Source organism: Vanacampus margaritifer, chromosome 3 (genome assembly GCF_051991255.1).
Source record: "Vanacampus margaritifer isolate UIUO_Vmar chromosome 3, RoL_Vmar_1.0, whole genome shotgun sequence".
In the NCBI taxonomy this organism is placed as follows: domain Eukaryota; kingdom Metazoa; phylum Chordata; class Actinopteri; order Syngnathiformes; family Syngnathidae; genus Vanacampus; species Vanacampus margaritifer.
Genome location: NC_135434.1, coordinates 505,242 through 525,436, shown reverse-complemented (window position 1 = coordinate 525,436; position 20,195 = coordinate 505,242). Strand labels below are relative to the sequence as shown.

General features: G+C 43.7%; 1 protein-coding gene across 1 annotated transcript in view; it reads right to left on the bottom strand.

The window, feature by feature from the left end:
* The window catches only part of taok3a (TAO kinase 3a), a 43,975-nt gene that overhangs the window by 2,692 nt on the left and 21,088 nt on the right, over window positions 1-20,195 (bottom strand). Inside the window, 18 exon segments of the mRNA XM_077561212.1 lie at window positions 491-703; window positions 2,423-2,662; window positions 3,662-3,865; window positions 5,089-5,217; window positions 5,493-5,729; window positions 8,921-9,022; window positions 10,021-10,242; window positions 10,320-10,487; window positions 10,747-10,828; window positions 13,733-13,826; window positions 13,903-13,994; window positions 15,867-15,980; window positions 17,016-17,112; window positions 17,188-17,233; window positions 17,333-17,434; window positions 18,581-18,652; window positions 19,350-19,492; window positions 19,495-19,534. Coding sequence (XP_077417338.1) covers window positions 491-703; window positions 2,423-2,662; window positions 3,662-3,865; window positions 5,089-5,217; window positions 5,493-5,729; window positions 8,921-9,022; window positions 10,021-10,242; window positions 10,320-10,487; window positions 10,747-10,828; window positions 13,733-13,826; window positions 13,903-13,994; window positions 15,867-15,980; window positions 17,016-17,112; window positions 17,188-17,233; window positions 17,333-17,434; window positions 18,581-18,652; window positions 19,350-19,492; window positions 19,495-19,534 — 2,397 coding nt within the window.

Sequence of the window (20,195 nt, the reverse complement as noted above, 5' to 3'; positions counted from 1 at the left end):
TTAGGCGCACGCGGCAAAAGACGCCTGCCGGACAAAATCAACAAATGCTGCCTTTTTTTTGGGGGGGGGGGGGGGTCATGGAAAACAAACATTTTTCATGCAACAAAATTTATTTAGAAAAAGGGGGAAGGTCAAATGTAAAGTTAGTCAAATGAAATGCAAGATGAGAAAAGTCCTACGTCATGAAAATAAAATGACAGAGCAAATGTTTTACAACAAAATATTTTGAAAGTGAAAGCTGGATTTTGAACTCTGCAATTTTTTCCCCAATAGGCAAAAGACGTACAGAAGATTTTGTGTCCGTGCATGTTTTTTATGCTGATTAAGTAAAAAAAAAAAAAAAAAAAAAAAAGATTTCCGACCTGCTCATTTATCGCTAGGACGTAAATAATTGCTAAACCTGATCCTTTCATCATCACCATTTTTTTGTTTCCCAGCGTTATTGAAGTGAGGGTCGGCGTGGGTGCGAACGCGGGGGGTCGCGACTCACCGCCTGCGAGGCCATCATGTGGTTGATGCTGTGCTCGTAGCGCTCGGCGAGGACGGCCAGTTTGCGCGTGTGCTCGTCCTTGAGCGCCTTGAGGACGACCTTGTGCTCGCCCTTGGGCGTCACCTCCACCTGGTGGTGACGGAGCGCCTTGTACTGCTTGCTCTGCACCTTGCAGGTGTCCTGGAACCGCTTCTTGATGGCCAACTCCAGCGACTGCACGCGGACAAAGCAAAATCCACTTGGATGTTTTGATGCTTGTTCCTCAACTCAGGACCAGCACAGTCTTTTTGACCACAACATTTCGGGTTGTTGTTTTTATTATTATTGTTATTATTGTATGTGGGAAACACGTTTTTATAGTACACCGGAGTAAAAATGGCCACATTTGTCCCATTCTAAATCCTATTTTTTGATGCACTGTACACCTGATGTGTTATAGTGCATTGACCCCTTGACCCCGCGGGCCATCCACGAAACACAGATTTGAGTGTGCTTTTTAAGAGTCATGAAAGCCATAATACACCAGATGGCGCTAGAGAGCTAATGATCATTTTTGGTTGAGCTGACTTATGTGCTTCCTATGTCCCCACGCTTTCACCAAAACAAGAAAGCAGGGTTAAGCGAGGTTGGGATCAAGAGGTCAGGCCCGCGAGCGTGTGCGGATGCAGCAACAGTAACGTGCGCGCGCGCGTGCGTGAATATTCCAGTTTGAACGGGTTTTTGTCTTCTGGCTGGCACAAAAGCAAGTAGCGGGTTTTACAAAAAAACAAAAACACATGTGCGCTGTCCATTGTTTTTGCCTGCGTGTGCAGTACGCGCTCGCTGCGGTGGCGTTAGCATGACATCACCGGCGAGGTGAGGAGGGGAGGGGAGGGGGAGGGAGGGGGAGGGGCTCCCGGGTGGGCTTCGTGGCAGTGGAGACGCACTGCTTTTTGGTGTAGAGCAGATACCGTCGGTGGAAACGCAGCTTATGAAAGCCCACTGAATGATACATTTCGCTTCCTGGTTTGATCCGTAAGATCCATTTTCTTTTTTCAACTTGAACATTTTGTTTGATTTGAAAGTTTTTCTTGAACGGAAGGCTGCAAAATTCTTTCTGGACCTTTTATTGTCACAGCTTCAATTTAGGGCTGCAACGTACAAAGGTTTTCATAATTGATTCAACTATCAATGATTCTGTCAATTAACTCTGGCAGCCATTTTGACTGATTTTGCAAGGCCTACAGAATTCTATTGCTATAAAAAACACGGAAGCTACCAAAAGAAAGATTTGAGTCGCTTCTTTGATTAGAATAAAATCATATTTCTATCCGTTTCCATTTTGCAGCAATTAGCATTAGAGTATAGCTAAGTTTCATCGTTATTCACAAATCTGTTGAAAACAGCTTCTTTTTTTCTCACGTGAAAACAAAGGCAAAAAGAGCCTGTTGCAAGATGGCCCTGGTTGATCTCGTATTCTCTGCTGCCACCTGCTGGCCGTTTTTGTCATTACTACCATTGCTTCAACCGTTCAGAGGCCAAATCAAAGCCTTCTGTATGCTCTAGCATCAAAACAACATCTTTTTTTTTTTTTATAAATACGTCATTTTTAAATAGAACGTATTTATACGTGTTTGGGAGCAAATGAGTTAATGGATTAATCTGATGAAGGAAAAGTTGCCATTTCTGTGCCGTTATTGGAAAACAAGACGTCATTTCCAACTGACATGAATTCATTCCGTAATGTTGGTCAGAAAATCGGCAAACGCTTTTAAGTTTTCTTTGAATTCAGCGCAAATTTGTCCGTGTTTTTAGTCATGGTTCGTTGCAGCTTGAAGTTGTGCCTATGAACGTAAAAGGCATCAAAGGCTGTGAGTGATTTCTTGGCTTGTGGGATGGGCCGGGATGTTGCGGGCGTGACGGCGGGGGCGTGTTTTGCTTTGTCGCTCGCACCTTGATGTTCTTGGGCTGCTGCCGCAGTTGCATGACGTGCTTGCGGTGAAGCTCCCTCTGGCGCCGCCCGTTGTACTCCATCTGGTTGTCCAGCTCGGTCTGGTGCTGCAGGCGGATCAGGTCCTGGCGCAGTTTCTGCAGGCTGAGCAGCTGGCGGCCTTCCAGCTCCTGCGTGGACTCGTCGTGGCGGATGGAGGCGGCGTGCTCGCACTCCTTCTGGCTCTTCTTCTTGTGCAGCTCCTGATGAAGCGCAACGAAATATGCTCAGCGAAGACGCCGCGCCGGCGGATCTGAACGGGGAACTCAAGCCCAGACGTGGAAAACTTGCGTGCGCGTCTCCCTTATCAGCTGCCGGTTGCCAGTGATGGGACACAACAGAACCCAGGGGCCCCGAGCAAGAAGATTGGGGTCCCCGGCTGCCATTTGTAGCACACATTCAAAATTGCACATCTGTGCCTTTCATAAACAATCGCCATTAATTGCGCTTCGTTCAAGTGACTTGTTTAACATTAGCAAGAATCCTTCCAGGTGAGCCAGAAAACAGGAAAATAAAATGACAAATTGAATGGTCGTTAAAAAACAAAAACAAAAAAGCCTTACTAAAACTGGTCTTTTTTTTTTTAACAAACAAAAACAACTTACTATATATTGTCTTTTTTTTGCATAATAAAAGCCTTCTTATACATGAGTCCTTTTTAATTTTTTAATTAAAAAAAAAAACGTTGGCAATTTTTTTTTAAACTACCATATATGGTCATTTTTGGATTAAAAAAAAAGCCTTACTATACATGTTCATTTTTTTTAAACTAAATCATTACTACATGGTCATATTTTTAAAAGACAAAAAAACCTTACTCTACATGGTCTTTTTTATTTAAATTTTTAAATTTTACTACTATTCATGATCATTTACAAAGAATGAATAAAATCAATAATAAAAATTAACCTTACTATTGCATTTTTTTAAAGAAAAAACTTCACCTGACTCAGGGAATTTGGGGCCCCTGCTGGCTAAGGGGCCCCAAGCAATTGCCTGCCTTGCCTAATGGCAAGCTACGCTCGTTGCTGACATGGAAATCACACACACACACTTTGACAAATCCGCCAGCATTTTTGGGGCGTGAGCGCGGATTAGCGCCCGGAGGCTAATCTGCTTGGAACAGGAAGTGTTTGATGGGGTGGGAAGGGGCCGTGCGTGCGTGCGTGCGTGCGTGCGTGCGTGCGTGCGTGCGTGCGTACCTCTCGCATGTGCTCCTGCTCCAGGCGGTGTCGGGCGAGGAGGGCGTTGCGCTTGTAGGCGCGCGCGTGTCGCTCCAGGCGCAGGCGCTGGCGGGCCAGCAGGTCGGCCTCCTCCTCCGCCTGCGAGTGCTGCATGTTCTCCTTGTGCTTGGACAGACGCTCCTGCTTCTCCTTCTTCGGCGTGCTGGCGTCCTCGCTCATCTCCTGCCGCCAGCCACAACGTCAGCGGCGATTCGACATCAAAGGCGCGTCATCAACCGCGATGACAACCATGTTAACCGCACAACTTTGTCAGTGACATGATGCCAACAACGATCGCAACAACATCAATGACACCGCATCAACAACACGTCATCAATCAATGACGGCAACAATGTCAACAACGATTTTGCAACAATGGCAACATCAAAGACACGTCATCAATGACAACAATGAAAATGACACATTGTCAACAACACATCCTCAATGACGACGACAACGTCAATGACGTCACATCAACAACATAAAAAACGGTCATCAATGCCGACAACAATATCAATGACAACATCAGACATGCTCAACGACAACAACGATGGCAACATCAATGACGCCAGATCAAACACCAACGTCAACAACACAACAACATTGAGAGCATCAAAGACACGCCATAAATGGCGATACCATTGTCAACATCAACAATGACAACATCAAAGACGCATCAAATATGAAAACATTGTCAACAACGATGACATCAATAACACCGCATTAACTATGACATCAAAAACACGGCATCGATAGAACAACATCAATGACACATTGTCAACAACATCAAAAACATGGCTAGAATGATGACAATAATATCAACAACGCAACATTGGTGCTCACGACAACAATTGAGACAACAGCTACAGTAACATCAAAGACACGTCACCCATGGCAACGATGACATCATCAATGACACGCCATAAATGGCAACGACAACATTGTCAACATCACTAACAATTGCAACATCAACAATGACAACATCAAAGACATCTTAAATGACAACGTCAACATTAATAATGGCATCAGAGACACGCCCTCAATGACGACAACAATGTCAATGATCACATTGTCAACAACAATAACATTAACAATGACACATCCTTGTCAACAAAGACGTCAAACCGCATCAAACAAGGTCGACATCTCACGTTTGCAACAACGGAGACAATTTAGTCTTCAATGAAGCTAACGTGCGTTCATGTAAACAACAACATCAAAGATGTCTTCAAACAATTCAAGATGCCTTCAAATGTTTTTTTGTAAACAAAACAATTTCAGCTCCAATGAAACTTCTTTTTTTGGGGGCAGAGATTAAAGACACTTTGAGATTGATCAGTCAACCGCCGTGAACATCAAAGACATACAAAGAGCAACCGCTAAAAGTTAGCATGCGACTCACTCACCTCCTTAATCTTCTCCTTGCACAGCTTGTATTGCTTCTTCTGCGTGTCCAGGAATGTGCTGAGCTCCTTTTTCTGCTGCGCCGCCATCTGCTGCTGGAACTTCTTCTCCTCGGCCAGCGACAACTTTGCCTGCGTGCGTGTTAGCACATTAGCGTGTTAGCTAGCGCCTTCCTTTGCGTGTCAATTTAGCATCACGTTATTCTCGTACGCCGTCTTCGTCTGCATGTTCTTTCTTTTTAAACTTGCATACACGACATTTGTTCCCGCCCCCCAACTATATCTTTGTCCGGGTACGCACACCATTTGCCAAATACGCCTCCCTGTTGTCATGATTTTTTCCTCTTTATTTTCCCGACTCCTCCCCCCTGGTCTGCACGGGCGGCCGTTTGCATATGTGGGCGTACCTCCTTGTCGGCGTGCACGGCGTGCCTCTTGGCCAACTTCTCCAGCTCCACGTAGGCGGCGTTGGCCTGCGTCTCCGCCTCCTTGTGCAGCCGCAGGCGGTGCTCGTCCATCTCGGCCTTGAGTTTGTTCTCCAGCGCGATCAGCTGCTTCTGGTGTTGTCGCCGCATGCGCTTGTAGCCCGACATCTGCTCGCGCAGCTCGCTGTCCTGCTCGTGCTCGTGGATCTGCTTGGTCACCTGACGCACAAAACACACGCGTTTCATCCATCGCACGCCCGGACGGACATTTTTTTTTGGGAAATAAATGAAGTGGGAGGCCACCAAAAGCCATCAGGCTGTGCAAGAGCTCGCGCGACATTCAAAGGTTTTGTCAACTCGCCAAAAACTAATTTTGTTGACACAACCGACGTTTTTGTTGACACTTTTTTCTTCTTGTTTTCTAAAAATGTTGAAAAAGGACAATTGTGCTATTTTTCAAATGTCGCTCACGCATTTCTTAATCCAGTCAAAAGATTGACAAAACGCGTTGAGGACACTTCCACGCACGCACACAAACAAACGTTGGGAGAAAAAAAAAAAAAACACAATTGCCACTTTTGGAATGATTCCACAATTGCTTTTGAACTCCTGGCTTGGAATGCAAAAAAATGACGTTCTCTTCATCCATTTTCGGAAACTGCTTAGGGTGGCGGGCATCATATTTGGCCCAGAAATCGATTTTGTACGGAAACATATTGCATTCACGAAAAGAAACAAAAAAAGCTTCGTTTATTGTGAGTATTTTTGGGGTTGATTTGTTTTAAGTATTTTTTTTTTTATTTGATTGATTTTTTTCCCGTTTTTTTTTCTGCTTTTCTATTATACTAAACATTTGTGCTGTTTGTCTGAATATTTTTTTCTCTTTTTTTAATGACAGAACTTTTTTTTTTAAACAGAAAAAAATATTCAGAAAACTGAAAATTATTCAATAAGACTTTTTTTTTTTTCATTCTCAAAAAATAGTCAAAAAAGTATTTTATTTTCTTCAAGTGAATGTATTGTGCTTCCATAAAAAATATTCAGAAGAGCAAAAATTTTTAAATACTCAAAGCTCCTCAAAAACAAGAGTCAGAAACACATGATTTTTTTTTCCAAGTGAATGCAACACGCTTCCGTAAAACAGAACAAAAGGACCAGTATTTTATTTTTCATTTTGTTTGCAACAAAATCAAAATCTGATTTGTTGTTTTTCCAAATAGTTCAATGAAACCAATTTCTTGTTTGACTTCAGATCACAGAAGTACTGACCTGGTCTGGACCAGTCCTGATCAAAAATCCAGAGTCGGTCCTGCCCCAGACCAGCTAAAAATGCTTTTGACTCCAAGACCAGACCGAGACCAAAAAAAAAAGTGGTCTTGAGACCCGGAGAACTCCTTCCCCCTCTTGCACGATTCAAATCCCTCCAACTATTTATCACGACTCTTTTTTTCACAAAAAGCTCCCAGATGAGGAGCAACATTTGTTCATGTTCTAACTCCGCCTTCCAGATTCCGTCAATTCAATCATTGTGCTCGAAAAGGAATGTTAAAGCGGGCCGACCTGAAGACCGACGTCGCCGTCCTCGCTGCGCATCTTCTGGTAAGTAGTCCCGCCCGAACGCCTGCGACCCAACATGGCGGCGAGCGCAGCGGCGTGCGGCACCCTGGCCCGGGCGGCGTCCTCTGCGAGCTCCGAGGGCCCCAAGAGCGCCCCCCCCCCCCTTCCCTGACAACGCCGCCCCTGGTTGGCGCCCAGGGCACGCAAAAAGCAGGCCGAGGGGAGCACAGAGCGACCTTTTAGTGGCGCCAGCGCGACGCGGCGGGCAGCAGGTGGGCAACATGAATACCTCATTGACGGGCCCTGGCGAGGGGGGGCCCCGGGGGGCGAAATAGCAAGCAGCCGCGTTAACCCTGTGATGGCCAATTGGCTCCACGTGCCCGCCCAAACTTTTTTCAGCTGCGTTTGCAAATGCAAGCGGCTCGTCAAACGATTCACACCTTTTCCGATTCATCGGCAAATATTTTCCATCCATCGTTTTGCAACAACTTCAACGTGATCAAATCGTCCCGCAAGATGGCCGACTGATTGTTTTTATTCGCAATCGTCCGCTTTGCCTTTGCCAAACAATCGATTTGAAATGTTGTCCTGTTTTGGAAGAAAGGGACCCGACTTACGTCACACTTGCTGTTGATTTAATATCTTTCAGTTTGAAGCCTGAAATTAGATTAGCGTCCGGCAACAGGTCAGAGAGCTCAAGGGGGGGCTAATACTTTTGCAATTATATCAAAGCTCAACTCAATCATTCTTCTTTTGTGTCCACAGTTGCGGGTTGGCTCGGGACAAATCCAGTCCAAAGTCCTTTTCCCCAAAACACGCTCAGAATTGGCTTTGCTTTGACCTCCAGTAACCTCTGGAGCCCCTCCCCCTCCCTTGCCCTCACAGCGGCAGAGCGCCATTTTGACGGAGGGCACTTCTTGTTGCGCAATGATGATGATGATGATGATGATGATTCCCGCCTGCGCGCATGTCCAGCAGTCGTCTCTTTGTCTACCTGCCCGAAGACGCGGGAAAAAGATGATGTCATCCGACAGCAATAGGCACGCGCGCGCACACACGGCGCTTGAGGGAAGGTTTGTAAAGCACTCGTGAAAGCGCGACGACTTCCTACTACATCTTGTTTCTATGACAACAGACGAGCGACGAGAGGAGACGTGAAAGGAAAAGAGTGAAGGCATCACCCGGCCCGTTTAGGCGGCAAACTGCACATGAAAAGCAAAGAAGATGAACTGGCGGCAGTTTGGAAACGTTAGAGATTTTCTTCCACGGCCCCTTTAGGCAGAAAGCAAGCACGCGTGCGCGCGTAACTGGTGCTGCCGTCGTTTCGAGACAAATCCAGCCCGACGGCTGGAACGTAACAAAAGGTGCGGCTACAGCTAACAAGCTAATGTCGAGAAGTCCATCAAACATCTCACGCAGCCTGTCGAGGCAGAAAACCCCACCTGCTGCTGCCACAAATGTTACGCCTCTGACATGGCAAGCCCAAAGTAGCCATGGAGGGAGTCCATGAAAAAGCAGAATACGAGCAAAACAGACAATAGGCTAACTTTGGGACACTCAAACTGCGTGTTTCATGCAACCCGTTTAAGCAGCAAACAGCACCTAATGCAGCCACATGTCACTTCAAGCTATATCAAGACATGCTAGCAGTCCAGAGAGCAGCAAAGTAATATGTTGCCACGTCCACTCAGTCACTGAGTGTCCTATGCAGCCCGTTTAGGCAGAAAGCTCACACTGCTGCTGCCACGTATTCGATGTCTCACCATGAGCCTTTGACAGAAGTGCTTTGAGAGTTTCCTGGAGGAAGTGATGTAACTATACAACCTTAGTCTTTTTCGGGACCAACAACTCACCAAGGACGCAGACTTGATGGTGGCGAAGCGGGCCTGGTTCTTGTAGTTTTGGGCCTGGCTGCTCTTGGGGTGCATGCCGTCGTCCCATCTGTACTGCTGCTCCTGACACACAACAAACACACACATTTTTATTTCACGCCGGTTTCTTGGACACAAATCAAGTCCGTCAAGTGACAAGATGCAGCCGAGGAGCCTCTGCAGCCCATTTAGGCAGATCACTCTCGCGGCTTCTGCATTTGCTACCGCTCAAATTTCATCAAGACAAAATTGATCCGGAAAGAAACCAAATTCAGGGTGCAGCTTACATTGTCATTTTAGCTTTGCCAAAAACCTCATGCAGCCCATTTAGTCAGAAGACGTGAGCTGCTGGAACCACGTTTAGGCAGCAAACAGAAAAAAATTCAGTCTCAATTGCTTTAAGAGAAATTGAACCTGGCAACACTCTGGAAGAATGTGGTAGGGGGCAAAAAACATCCAACGTGCCAACTTTGGGTTGTCCGCTGGCCAGTCAACGCATCCCATTTAGGCGGCAAACTCCACCTGCTGATGCAACGTTTCACCCTGGCTTTGCTTCGGGACAATGAGGCGGTAGCAAAAGGTGGAGTTCAATTAACATGCTGCTAACTTTGTGACATCCACCCTCTGCTGCCCATTTAGGCGGCAAATTCCACTTGCTGAAGCCACATCATTTGTGTCTTCTGTGTTTCTTCCAGAACAACCAAACCTCGTAGCAGTCAGCAAAGGAACACGTTTAGAATGCAGATGACAAGCTAACTGCTACATCTGACGAGGACCGACCGCAGCCCGTTTAGGCAGAAAACTCCACCTGCCAATGCAAAAACTGAAAGACATCATTTCTTAAATTTGCTCATTTTTGAAAAGACAATTTTCAAGACCACCGTGCTTGATATGGGCAGAGTATGATCAATCCTCTTGATCATTTTGCTTATTTTTTTCCTTACGTTTGTGAAATATACATCAAATATATATGATATGACATAAATATCTAGAAAGGATATTTCAAAGCTAGCCTGGTCGCCATCTGGAAAGCGGAGTTGAGCCCAGGCGGCCCGTTTTGTTTTTTTTTCGTCGGGAAATACCTGGTCGGCGTGGGCGGCGGAGTCCAGGGTGGCGGCGGAGTCCAGGGTGGCGGCGGAGTCCAGGGTGGCGGCGTAGTCGTGCGGGTTGCTGAGGCTGACGTCGTCCAGGACCTCCTGCAGGCTGTTGACGCTGCTGCTCGGGCTGCCCGTGCTGACGGAGGCGCTGGGGATGGAGCGGTTGCTGCCCAGGCTGTTCATCTTGCAGCCGGCCGCTTGGCTGTCCTGCCGGGCCGGTCGGTCCGCAAGGTCACACGCGCACGCCACACGCCGGGCCCGGCCGCATTGCGAGCGCCACCCACCTCCTCGTCCTCCTGGCTCTCCCCCATGGGCCCGTTGTGCTTCTCCTGGTACAGGATCTTCTTCATCTTGCGGTACTGCAGGTTGTCCAGCTCGCGAACGGCGTCTTTGGTCCTCTGGATCAGGTCCAGCAGGATCCTCGGCGAGCGCTCCCGCCGCACAAAGTCGTGCTGGGGGAAGAGAAAGAAAGAAAGAAAAAAAATGGAAAAACGGGAAAAAGGCTTCGCCCGTGAGTGACGCAGGAAAACGGCTTCCTCGTTTTCATGATGCAGCAATTTTGCTCATTTGTCCGCAAAGTCCAGCAGCTATGAACTATTTACAAGCAATTTCATCACTAGTCAATTTGTAAGCGGTGGTCAGAGGTGACAAAAGCAGGTCTAGAAAGTCCAAAAACCCTGCCACATTTCCCGTGGCGACGCCGGCACTCACTCGTAGCAGCTCCCCCGACGAGGGTCGGTCCTGAGGAATTTTCAGTAGGCAGTAGTCCACAAAGCTTCGGAAAGGGTCAGACCTGCGCAAAAATGCAGCACCTGCTCAATTATGCTGGATTTCAACCAATCATCAACTTTTTTTTCCAAAACATCCACTGCTCCATAAATATTGCCACGTGGGCACGGGTCACCATTTTTGCTTTTTTTTAAGTTTATATCTGTTCTGAATGTACAATAAAATGTATAGTTAAAGATTATTTTTCTAAATTTTCATACTCTTGTTAACATTTAAGTAGAAAAAAAACGTTACGCTAACTGAAATATGGCGGCATCTTTTAGACATTGATACAATCATTTCATAATAATTCATAAAACTGAATTAAAATTAAAAAGATGCACCGTACTGTAAAAGACGAGCGTGATATTGATTTGTGTTGAGGTCATTTTTCGGCCACTAGATGGCATCATTGCATTTGTAAGACGTTGGTGACAGCTCAGTGCATTTTTCTTTTCATCTTAAGAGCGATCTCATCTTTAACATGAAGTCACTTGCGAAATTCTGCACATTTTCACAATTGTAAAATACAACTCGACCCCAGCGTCCACAAATATACGCATAATTATTTCCGCGGGAATTTTTCTAGTTATTACATGCGTTAGTGCTCAATTTTGACAAGGACGTGAATTCTCCCAGGACAGGCTTTCCCAAGTAAGGGCGGCGCTCATTAAGTACGTGTTAAAAGAAATGAGTGGCGTTAAAGGTTAAACTTGAAATGAACGCACTCATTTTGACAGCCCTAAAATAATAATAGTATATTATTATTGTTATTACCCCTAAAAAAAGACATAAAGACATTTGAAAAAATAATGACTAAAAATAAGTAACATCAACAAACATATATACAAGTAAACTGTGTGTACATATGATGTCAATAAGATCAGAGCAAAAAAATAGTAAATGAGAGCTTAAGACCACATTAAGTGTCCGCTTGGGGTCTTTCAAATACGCTCAACAGACATTTGCAAAGTGCATCCCCGGCCTGACTTTTGCCACGTTCGGCGCCGATGACGTCCTTTGAAACTGGGAGGCGTGGCCTACATTCAAGAGCTTTTCACAGGAGGCCCCGCAGCGTCGTCCGCCGCTCGCTTACGATTTCCGTCGGCGGCGGCGAGCGCGACGCCGCATCAACAACGAACAACATCGCTTGCGTCATTAGTGCCTAATTCACGTCATTGACATAATGCTGGACGACGAGATCAAGATGGATGACGACAGACAGCCGATCATCGTCAATAAAACATGCGATTGTGACCCGCCGTGACAAACGTCATCGGGAGAGACGGATTCATTCTTCTGCTTACGACAAAACGAAACATGTCGGATGTATTTTGTGTTCTTCATTTATTGATTTGATTTAGCCATTCACTTAGAATTCATTTTATTTACTTTTTTGTTGTATGCTATTAGTATTATGCATATTATATTATATAAATATAAATGATTCAATAATAATAATAATAATAACAATATATGATATTGTATTGACGGCAGGCACGACTGATTTCCATTCCACTCCCAAACTTCCGACGCAGGTTGTTTTAAATGATGTGGAGCAATTCAATGTGATGGCGTCAATCAATCAATCAATCAATTGCCTCTAATCACATTTAAAGGGAGACTTGACTCAGTGGGACATTTTCAGCAGTCAAAAGTTAACATTTGACCACTTCATTCATTTTCATGTGCAATGAACAGCTTTGAAAGCAAATTGTGCTGACTTGCTGTCGCCTGAAGATGACGTCGCCTGAAGATGACGTCGCCTGAAGATGACGTCACCTGCGCTGAGGAAACACGTGAGCAGCAATCAGGGCTCACCTGTTTTCTGGCTTTGGCCAGCAAAACTGAGCCATTGATCGGTTGCTGTTGATTTGCTGCCAGCAATCAAATTGCGCAGACTATTTGGAGTCAAACAATGAAGAAAAAAAGTCTAGTATGGATTGAACTTTTTGTCGATCTATCTCGGTTCAAAGAAGAAGAAGGCGGTGGAGGGAAGCCATGGCGGACGGGACAAAAGTCTACACACCCCTGTCCAAATGGCAGCTTTTTGGAGCCAAACCGCAACCGTTTTCAAATTTCAACCTGTGCGCTTTGTTAGATATTATTAACATTTAAATTCTTTATTTTCATATATTAACCATTGTTATACATGATTAACATCTTAATTCTTTATATTAACCATGTTGAAAGGTTTTATAGACGTGTAAAGCAAGTTGAACTCAGTATAATTTGACCTTAAACCGGGACATATTATTTGGTCTAGAAGTTCCTTCTCTGTGGGAAAACACATTTGGTCCTTGAGAACAGAATCGGTTTCGAACACGCACCCCTGACTCTGTTTTCGCCATCGCTCATGGAAAAGTACCCAGAGAGGAGGTTTTGTCTACAAATGAAAGAGAGGTGGTCGGTTTTAACTATAAGAAGCCATTTTAAACGCGGAAGAGGCACATTCGGCGCTCTGAATTCCACCTGTTAAGTGATGAATTGGAGACTGTCACAATGTCCAGAGATCTCTGTTAGATTAAAATCATTTTTGCAAAGATGTTTTTTCTTACATTAAATCTGTCTTCAAGTTTTGGAACACGCAAAGAGGACAAATCATTTTATTCCTCTTTCAGCTTCAACTGAAAAAACAATTTGAATAATACGAGATCATATTTGAGAGGTGAATTCAGACATTGACTGATGAATGTCCGGGCCAAAAGGGCAGGTGCTTGAGCGCCACCTAGTGGTTAGGTGTGCACGTCAGAATTCTGACTTTAACATGAGAATCCTGCCAAACTTCTTTTTTTGTCTCTCTTCACTGACCCTAATCCTCGTCCGTACATTTGCAAATACTGCTCACATCAAAGAAAAGTCAAACTAACGCTAAAGCTCAGAAAAAGGGAACGATTTTCTTTCACGGTAGAGTCCGTTGGCGCCTTACCACTCGTCGGCCTGCAGGGTGGGCGAGTCGTTCTGCGCGATGTGATATAAGGCACTCATGGCGTTCATGTTGAACAAGGGCGGCTTGCGCTCGGCTGGAAACGCAGCGAGACAAACAGTCAGACGAGCGGACCAGCACAAAAGTCAAGCCGAGAGAGGCGGGCCGCTGACCTAATTCGATGCAGGTGATCCCCAGCGACCAGACGTCCACCTTTCCTTCGTACTGGCCCTCGTCCATGGCCAGGATCACTTCGGGGGCCATCCTGAACACACACAAACACGACAGGGCCAAAAAGGACTCACTTGCCATACTCAACTATTTCCGACCCGTAGAATAGAAAAAAAAACAAACAAGAAAAACGCATCATTTGCTTGATGATTGGATCCTGGCTGACTAATCACAATCGCAGCTTGTCTTGCATGACGTTCAGCTTCGAAACGTAAACACTTGACATCACGTCATATTATCCTGCTGCCCACTAGAACAAATGCAAACATGAAAGCACCACACATTTTCTTTACACGTCGTTCTTACGAGGGAAAAAAAGAAAAAAAAAAAGAGTGAAAATGGGTTAAAAAATAAAATAAAATAATTGCCCAGCAGAAAAAAATGTGGGTCTGATTGGGTTACATTTCAATTGTTTCGCAAATCCAATTTCCAAAATGTCATTACATTCGCTCATCCACACCCGCAAAAAAATGCTGCTACTTTTTTGGGGTGTTTTTTCTGTTTCTATTAAGAAAAAACACAGCAGCAAATCAGAGGACGGAATGTTGATGCCAGGTAATGTGCTCGCTCTTGTTTTAAAAAAATTAAACATATAAAAAAATATAACTAAGGTAAAAATGTAAAGTAGTACAATGTGCATACAATCCAAATGTTACGTTTTGCCATAAACATGCAAGTATTTCACGTTAAAGATTCTCATTTTTTGGATCTAATAAAGTATTTGTTAAGTCTAGAAAGACAACAAAGTGCGTATAGAAAATGACGATATCCTGTGACAAAATTGACCTTTTGTCACGTTGCAACCTGGAAATGATAACAAGTTCCATCATCAAGTTTGGTTTCATTGATTATCATTTCCAGGGTGACAAAAGGTCGAGTTTTCCACAGGATATGATTTTCTATAGATAAGGCACCGTATGTTTGTTGTTAGAAAATAAGTATTGAATATATTTATCAAGTAATTCATTAAAAAAAATGACTGTTTTAGGTTATTTTAGTTTTCATAATTTTTTTTTTTTTTAAAAGGCCAAAGTATTGTCTTATCTTGATGTGGAAAGTTATTGAGCCTCTGAAAAGAGATCTGATTTATTCCTTCTTGAGGAAAATGCCAAACATTTGCACACGCTTCGGAAAACGATCGTATTTATCGGTCACAGTTCAAGCGCTGCTGCTTATCCATCAAATGATGTCTGAAAAGGAGTGCCACATGGGCCTGTTTAAGGACCATTGTTGTTTTCCTGATGAACGCCGACGACGTCGACCCGACTTGCTCCTCCGTTGATCGACGTCGACAGAACCTAAAGTCCAATTTCCAAGTGAAACTTTCCATTCCCATAACGGAGTCGTGCTTGAAAGCATATTTGTAAACCACAACCCAGACTTGGAAGTCAAATGACTCCAATCTCGAACCTCACTAAACCTTGTTTGAAAAACCCTAAAATAAAAACGATGTTTAAAACCCTTAAAAAAAAACAAAAAACTATAAAACTCTTAACTTAGAAAAATAAAAAGCCTAAAATAAAAACGATGTTTAAAACCCTTAAAAAAAAAAAAAAAAACTATAAAACTCTTAACTTAGAAAAATAAAAAGCCTAAAATAAAAACGATGTTTAAAACCCTTTAAAAAAAAAAAAAACTATAAAACTCTTAACTTAGAAAAATAAAAACCCTAAAATAAAAACGATGTTTAAAACCCTTAAAAAAAAAAATATATATATATATATATATATAAAACTCTTAACTTAAAAAAATAAAAGCCCTAAAAATAAAACGAAAGATATAAAAAAATATAAAAGACATAAAAAGCTATAAAAATAAAACAAAAGCAAAATAAAAAAGATAAAACCCTAAAAAAGCAACAACACAAAACCCAAGAAAAACTTGGACCCAAATTTGAAAGTCTCACCAGTAGGGCGTCCCCACGAAGGAGTTGGCGGGCGAGGCGATGGAGGCGGAGCCAAAGTCGGCCAGCTTGACCTGGCCCGGTTCCGTCAGCAGGATGTTCCCCGCCTTCACGTCTCTGAAGACGCGCAAAAACAACATTCGACAAACTTTGAAACATTTTACAGTTACAGGCAGCGATGAACACACAAAAGATCAGAAAAAGTTCAGCACTGACAATAATTATCCAAATAACAAACACCAACATTGAAAACACGTTTATCAACAAAATAAAGTCAAAATAAAAATGCTAAAAACAAAAACTACTGCTAACTGAAAATACATCTTACGTTTATAAAATGAACTCTAATCAAAGCAAAAATGTCAGAAATGAGATTTGGAGGTTGATTGGAAATTAAGTCAAAAAGTCCGTTGACAATTCTTCTTCTTACTTTATGACATAATATTTAGTGGCTACTTAAAAAAAACAAAAATAAATTGGACATAAATACACCCTAAAAAGTCAAACTCAAACAAAACATTTTCCCCCAAAATAAAAAACAAATAAACTTGCTCTGAAAATGAGTTCAAGTAACTGAATTTAAAAAACAAAAAGCTTCCATTTTGTTCATTTCAAAGGACGTCGTCTGCAGCAGATGCTGATGATTTCCATCTGGAGTCTTTCAAGAATTCCATTCAAATGCCAAACAAGCAAAGAAAATGGAATCAAAAGTGCCTGTGAAGAAAAATGCTAAACTTTTAGAAAGCTGATGGCGGCGCCAGACGGACGCTTTTTAGCATCGACTCCCAAATGATCTTCTTTTGATACAAAACATCACCAAATCAAGTGGCAAACTTTGGAGTTAGCCGCTTTTTATTGCTCAATATTTATATTCATTTTTCGCGTCTTTAAAAACCGGATCAAGTCTCTTTTGTTTTTGTTTGCTGAGCACACGCTTCGTCCAGCGGCAGATCTCGCCAGTTTTGGGGTTCTTTTTCCTCCTTTCATTTCCAAACGTTGCCCTGAATCAGCGGCCGCTTGTGTTTCCGTGCGTCGCCACCGTCCAAAGGTCGCTCGGCCGTGTGGCTTCATTGATCAAAGAGATGCGGAGATATGGAGAGCAAAGGTCGCCGGCGGCCCCGCTGTGTTTTCCGCACGCACGTTTCTACTCACCTGTGAATCATGTTGTGGGAATGCAAGTAAGCCAATCCAAGCAAGGCACCGTGGGTAATGGCGGCGATTTCCACCTCTTGCAGGGCTTTCTTGTGAACTTACGCACGCACACGCAAACAAAAGCTATTACAAGACGCATCGACGGATGGATCTATCCAAGCGGCGTCCTCACCCTCCAGCAAATCGGATGCCGAGCCCAAGCAGTACTCCATCACCAGCTGTTGAAATGCGCAAGAAAGAAAAGATCATTTGGTATTCGTACATTTGACAGACAGGTGGCGCTGTCCAGACACGCGGAGCCGGGAAATAATAATCACCCAGGCGGTGTTGTCCTTCAGGTAGCAGCCTTTGTATTCGATGGTGTTGGGATGCCGCAGCTGGCCCAAAAATTTCACCTCCTTGATGATGTCCTGCCACTTCTGCGCAACCAAACCACAACGGTTGTTGCAATGACGGCCACCAGAGGGCGCTCAACGAGCTTTGTGGCGTCAAATGTTGCCGTCATGCCAACATGCAAGGACCAAACTTGATCGTTCATCGGCAGAGTACGCCTGCTTCCGATTTCATTCCGATTGGATCAAATCTGGCGCGGCCCTGCAAGTAGCCAAAATGGCCGCTTCAAACTAAAATGGCAGACTTCCGGTGCACTTTTTCTGGCCAATTTCAAAAGTGTCTTCCTGCCTTGCATTTGCAGTTGAAAGTCTTCATTTTTGTCAACAGAAACTAAACAAAAATAATTTGGTCAATGCACGTTTTTCATCCAACCAAAACCAGACTAGACTAAAACCCTCCTTGAGAAACAAGAACTGGAACCAAATCAGAAGCGTTTTCGTCGACTAATGAAGACCAGATGAAAATGTACTTCACATGATAAAAAATGGACTAAAATCTATGGACATTTTAGAGACAAAAAGGATATGATTTTGTCAAATCTTGGCTAATCTGTCACTGTGACACGGTCATGTGACACACAGTGACACGCCCCCTTTCAAAACTGCAGCTAGCGAGTGCAACGTGCACAAACACGAGGGACAGGAAGGAGGGAGGATTCACAGTGAAAAGTTAAAAAGATATATTTAGAACGTGACGTGAACCCAACGGCTCTAACGTTCTAACAATAATGTGAATCCGACCGCTAACTATTGCTGGCTAACTTACTAGCTCGTAGCATGTAGCCGTAGTAGCCGCTTGTTGATATACTGGAATTGTGTGTCAAGTTGCTTTTCATCAAAAAAGATGAGAGAAATTTTGATGTGAAATAGTTTTAGATCCCAAACGTTCAACTTTATCGGCTGGCAAAAAAAATAGATACAAGGGTCAAACGATTGTCGTGACGATCACTCGACTCAAATGCTGACAGTTCTTGTTGGCTAAAATGATGTTTTCTTGGACGGCAATAAAGACTAAAATGCTTTATTTAGAGTTGAGAAAAATAGACTAAATAAAAATGGAATGAGGTTGACTAACTATGATCAAAACTAACGAGCGTGATCGGAACTGGATTCAAACTGAGACTACATTTCAAAATGGCGGCTCAATGAACATTAGCGGTTGCCTTTTCTTACTTCAGTGGTCTGCTTGCCGTTGTAGGACATCTTCTTGATGGCCACCACCTCGTTGGAATACGAGTTGCGGGCCTGCGGGACAACGCAGGCGCTCAGTCCAGTGCACCGGCGCCAGCAACAACAAGTCAAACATTTGGCAATTTGGGCTTAGCCGGCGCTTAGCCAGCGCTTAGCCAGCGCTCATTTCCACGGCCGAACGGCGTCAACGGACCGAGGTGGGCATTCCGTCAAAATTGACAGAAGGTCCACGACGGACGAATGACGGCAAAGCGTTCTGCTGACGACTCAAACTTGATTTATGTGTCGTGCTCAGACTCCTTTTTTTTTTTTTTTTTTTTTATGGAAGCTCATGTAAAATAACGGCGATGGATTGAAGACTGCAGTTTGGTTTGTCTTGAAATAATGACGGATTGACGAGAACGCTCAGGTGTCCCGACCATTCTTGTCAAAATTCATTGATGCGTCCACCCAGTCTTTTGACTTACTGCCACCATTTTAAGTACTTGCTTGAAAACAAAACAATAAATAAAATACCAATCTTTGTATACATTTGGAGCAATCCAGGATCAATGGAGGCAACTTGTTTTTCATTTGTTCTTGTTTTTTGAATTTTTTTTGAAAAGGACTCGATCAACGATGCTGCCAGGCTAACAAGTCAATTTTGCAAAAGTACGAGCCCCGGAATTGTCCCAAAACGTCAACTTTTCCTGCGACTTTGCTGCTAATTTGGGGGCGTGGCTCGGTGGAGGCGTGGCCAAGAAGGACTTACAAAGTAGACAGCCCCGAAGCTGCCATGTCCGATCTCGTGCAGGTCGCAGAAGACATCCTCGGGGTCGTCTTTGAAGAAGAGCTCGGCCAGCTCGGGGTCCTTGGGCGCCCCTTTCCGCGTAGACGACGGCATGGCTAGGGGGCGCCCGCGACCGGACCCGCATTGGCCGGCCACACCAGGAAGGACTGCGCAGCAAAAAGAAAAAAAGTTACGCGGCAAAAACTCGGCTCAGCTCAATACTTCTTGTTTTTCATTCTTCTTTCAATTTCGATTTCAGATTCATGGCAAACTAAATAGTGTGTCACCATCTAGTGGTCGGCAGTGGAATTACACCCAAGATAAACAGGAGTAAGAACAAGTACTGTAGTTCAACTGTTAATAATATCATTTGAGATAGACTGATATGTTTTTTTCGGGGCCGATACCGATGCCAATTATTAGTAGTCAAGGAGGCCGATAACCGATATTTGAAGTCGATATTCATTTTCAGTAAAAAGGGGGGGGGGGGGGCATTGGCCTAAAAAATACAAATGCCGATCTTGACTTTGTTGTAATGTCTTAAAGGATGTTTATTGAACCATTTTTCAGAAGTTTCAAACTGAAGTTTTTTTTCTTTCTTAAAACCTCAGGCTTAGACAAAAGACTTCATTTGAAGTTTCTAAAAAAAAAAAATAAAATGTTCAAGGAGCTCCCAAGGTTATCAGTACATCTTAAAAAGTCAAATGGACACTTGAACAAGTAAATACCTTAGCTCTCTATAGTTTTTTACAGAAAATATTTTTTTCAAAAATGTAAAAAAAAAAAGAAAAAGAAATCTTTCACATTTGTTTGTTTTAATGTCAAACA